Source organism: Otolemur garnettii, unplaced genomic scaffold (genome assembly GCF_000181295.1).
Source record: "Otolemur garnettii isolate 467f Iridium unplaced genomic scaffold, OtoGar3 scaffold00010, whole genome shotgun sequence".
Classification (NCBI taxonomy): domain Eukaryota; kingdom Metazoa; phylum Chordata; class Mammalia; order Primates; family Galagidae; genus Otolemur; species Otolemur garnettii.
This window is the reverse complement of record NW_003852405.1, coordinates 31,011,000-31,014,519: the sequence shown is the minus strand read 5'-3', so window position 1 is coordinate 31,014,519 and position 3,520 is coordinate 31,011,000. Positions and strand designations below refer to the sequence as shown.

The 3,520-nt window shown below is 45.9% G+C and overlaps 1 protein-coding gene across 1 annotated transcript in view; it reads left to right on the top strand.

Moving 5' to 3' along the window:
* Window positions 1-3,520, top strand: part of TYW3 (tRNA-yW synthesizing protein 3 homolog) — a 15,551-nt gene that overhangs the window by 7,905 nt on the left and 4,126 nt on the right. Inside the window, exon 4 of the mRNA XM_003784308.3 lies at window positions 1,990-2,061. Coding sequence (XP_003784356.1) covers window positions 1,990-2,061 — 72 coding nt within the window. The remainder of the gene's footprint in view (window positions 1-1,989; window positions 2,062-3,520) is intronic.

The following is a 3,520-nucleotide window of genomic DNA, read 5'->3' as shown; positions in this document are numbered from 1 at the left end:
CCAAACCTAGTTACCTTGGGGTTTTTACTCTGGAGTCAGCATATGAGTTTTGACCAGGTCCTGTACACATAATTCGGTCCATAATAACACCCAATGACAACTTGATGTAGGCATTTGGGTCGCAGTCTGAAAGTCAGGGGGGCCATCTAGACTAAAGGTAAACATTGGGGAGACACCAATATGCGATTAGTATTGAAAGTCCGGAGCCAGATAAAATCACCTGTGAAAAAAGCACAAAAGGAAAAGAGGCGAGGCCTGAGGAACACGAGCATTTAAAGATCCTCTTTAAGGCCTGGTGTTTATGAATTCAGTGGTTCCCCGCCTTGGTCCCTGCATCGTCCCTGTACTTGGATCTGACCTCATTCTGTTATAGTCTCTCATTGTACCAGACCACATTGCCGATGCGGCTGAAACCGTTAACTCTCTCCTGTTTCTATGCCCATGACCTGTTCTCTGTGTGGTGCTGATGGAGCCCAGCCATGGTCATCTCTGGGCCAAACTCTCCATAGAAGTTTAACATTTCCGGGAGCTAAGTGCAGTGGAATTAGAGAAACTGAGAAATTCACACGTTCATAACCCTTTCTGAGCACATACAGTGTGCCAGGCAAATCTTCCAGGTACTAGTGAAAAGTCAACAAAGACAGATAATATCCTTCCCCTGCGAGATTTTATTTTCATTGTAGGGGAGGGAAACACACAGTAAGTGGTAGATAAACAAAATTTCGCATTGTGAGAACTGCTCTGAAGGCGATCGGGGGGCACTGCGCTGGAGCATCAGGAGAGGGGAGCATTTAGAGAGAGTGGTCATGAGACACCAGATGTGGAAAGACCAGGCCAGGCAGAGGAACAGCACTAGTAAGTAGTTTGATGCAGGAAAGAGTTGGTGTGTTTAAAGAAGAGGAGAGAAGCCAGTTGCGGCTGGAAACAAAGGCAGAGGCCAGGTCAGATAGAACGTTGTAAGTCCTGGTTAGGATTTGGGAGTCTGTCCCTGGTGGTCTGTAAGGATGATTTGCAGGGGCAAGAGTGAGAGCTGAGAGAGACTGGGGGACGCCTCCAGAAGGCGAGGAGAGAGGGAGAAGGCTGGGGACTTGGGCTGGAGTGGGCAGTGGATGTGGCGAGAGCCGGAGGAATTCAAGGTGTATTTTGGAGGTGAAATCAGTAGGAATTGGGTGTGTGGGATAAAGGCGTAGAAAGCATCACTTATCCAGGTTTGGGGTTTGGGCATGTGGCTGGGTCATGTTGTCATTTACCGGAATTAGAAACACTGGATGTGAGATAGATTTATTTAAGAATCAGTTTATATAGAATCAACTTCAGGGTAAAGATCTGAACTAGAAATGGGATTCATCAACATATATGCGGTATTTAAACCAGGGAACCACATAGAATCTCAAAAGAAGAACAAAGCCTTGGAGCAGGGTCTCTGAACACATCAGCACTGTTGGCATTTAAGGCCAAATAATTCTTTGTGCAGAAAAAAAGGGGCCTACATCTGGTCCCTGGGGCTGTTTCGATAAAATAACACAGTCACTCCCAGTAGGATCGGAATGCTGTGCTTTCTATGCCTTTCTTATATTATTTCAACAGAGTTTTCTTTAGAGACAGAAAGGGCACTAAGATAATCTCTGTTCTCTCTTACTTAGAAAAAAGATTCACTCATTTAAAAGGGAGATTTTATTTGTTTTGTTTACTTTCATATAGCACAATGACAACAATGACTTTTTCAATGTATATTTTATGCAAATCGTCACTGGTCAGAGATCTCTGTGATTGAAGTCTAGTGTTACTCTTTCTCAGTGGCGCTGCCATAGTTCATACTTACTTATTTCTCATAGGGATTTGATCAAACTTACTTTTAAGCATCGTCTCTGCTCGTTGGTCAAAACCTGAATAGGTTTTGGTTTATACACGTTTCTGCAGTAGGTGGAGCTAAACAGATGGTCTGATTACCCAGACTGTCAACATTTAACACGTTTTGTTTTCCTACAGCATTCAGTGGCAGTCGACTCTGGTTTCAGGAACTCCGGCATCACGGTGGGAAAGAGAGGAAAGACCGTGTTGGTAAGACCTTTTGGGAAAAGCAGATCTGAGCATGACGTGATCCCAAGTGCTGAGTCATGATGCGGCTTCGCATGAGACTCCTGCCTTGGTGTCTCCCTGCTCACACCTTCCTGCCGTCCTCTGCCTCAGAAAGTGTTCAGTGACTTAATCCTCCCCTGAGGGCCAAGTCAGGGTTTGGATTCACATCTGCAGTCATATTTCACAGTTCTCTTCCCTGTTTTTTACTTGGTTCTCAGCTCTGTGCCTCTTCACCCTCAGTAACCATGGCCCAATTTAATACTCACCGTGATGTCATGGAGTGAGTCTCAAACAGGGAGTGTAAAGTCCTCTGTGTTGTTGCTGGCTGGTCCAGCTATGCTGTGTGAGCTCGGGCAAGCTCCTTCACTTTCTCAGCCATGTCAAGGGCCCAGCAAACTGTGGTCCCAGACCCACGTCCAGCCAGCATTAGGCAGGTCGCTCCCCCCACTTGATTAATTGTTTGAGGTTGCTGTTGTGAGGCGGTGGCAAAATTGAGTAGCTCTGACAGATGCTGTCTGAGCAACAAAGTCAAAAATATTCACTGTTTGTCTTTTTACAGAAAAAAATTGCCCAGTGCTGGATGATCTTTAAGGCTCTTCTTAAGTCCCACATCTTTTCTGAGGCCCTTCTGCTCAAGCTAACCCCTCGTCAATGTGTCTTGTTCCCGTCTCCCGTGGTGTGTACTGCTTGGCATGACACCTGTTGTTTGTTTGTGAACTATTTCCGATTACCCTCTCTTCCAGCTCCCTGGGCTCTCCTATTTTCTGTCTGTAACAAATAGCCTATTTCCCATATGGGGTAAATTATGAAAGAAAACACCTGTAAAGCCTGCTAAATAGAAAATCAAAGCCCACTGTGCTGGCCTGTGTCCCCATCTCACTCCAGGTGGTGCCCGAGTGGGCACAGCCACTTTTTCACTTTCCCCTCCTTTGCCGTCAATAGTCACTTAGAGGTGCGTCCTGCAGCCTTGCACCTCTCCCAGCTGCCTCCCAGCCCTCTGCCACTGCCCCGGCTTCACCCCTCACCCACCCTCAGCCCAGTCTTCCTCCTGTAGTCTTCTGAAGTCTCAATTAGTGCTGTCAGAATCCCCCTTTTAAGAAATCAAGGTCTCCAGATATTTTCCCTGATATTCAAGGCCTTAGCCATACTATTTTGTATCTGCTCATATATGATCATCTCCCACTTGCATACTCATAGTCCAGCCAAATAAAACTATAAGTTGTTTCCCAACTGAATCACACGCTTTCATGTCTCCATACCTACAGGTAAGCTGTTCCTCAGCCAGAATGCTCCCCTCCCATTTTTATGTCTGGCAACTTGCACTTACCTTTTAAAATCCCAATTCAAATGCTTCCTTTCCCCTAATGCTGAGTTCTCAGACTCAATAGCTGCTCATCTTCCACATATTCTTAGCACCTTGCATGTCTGTATTTCTTCTAAC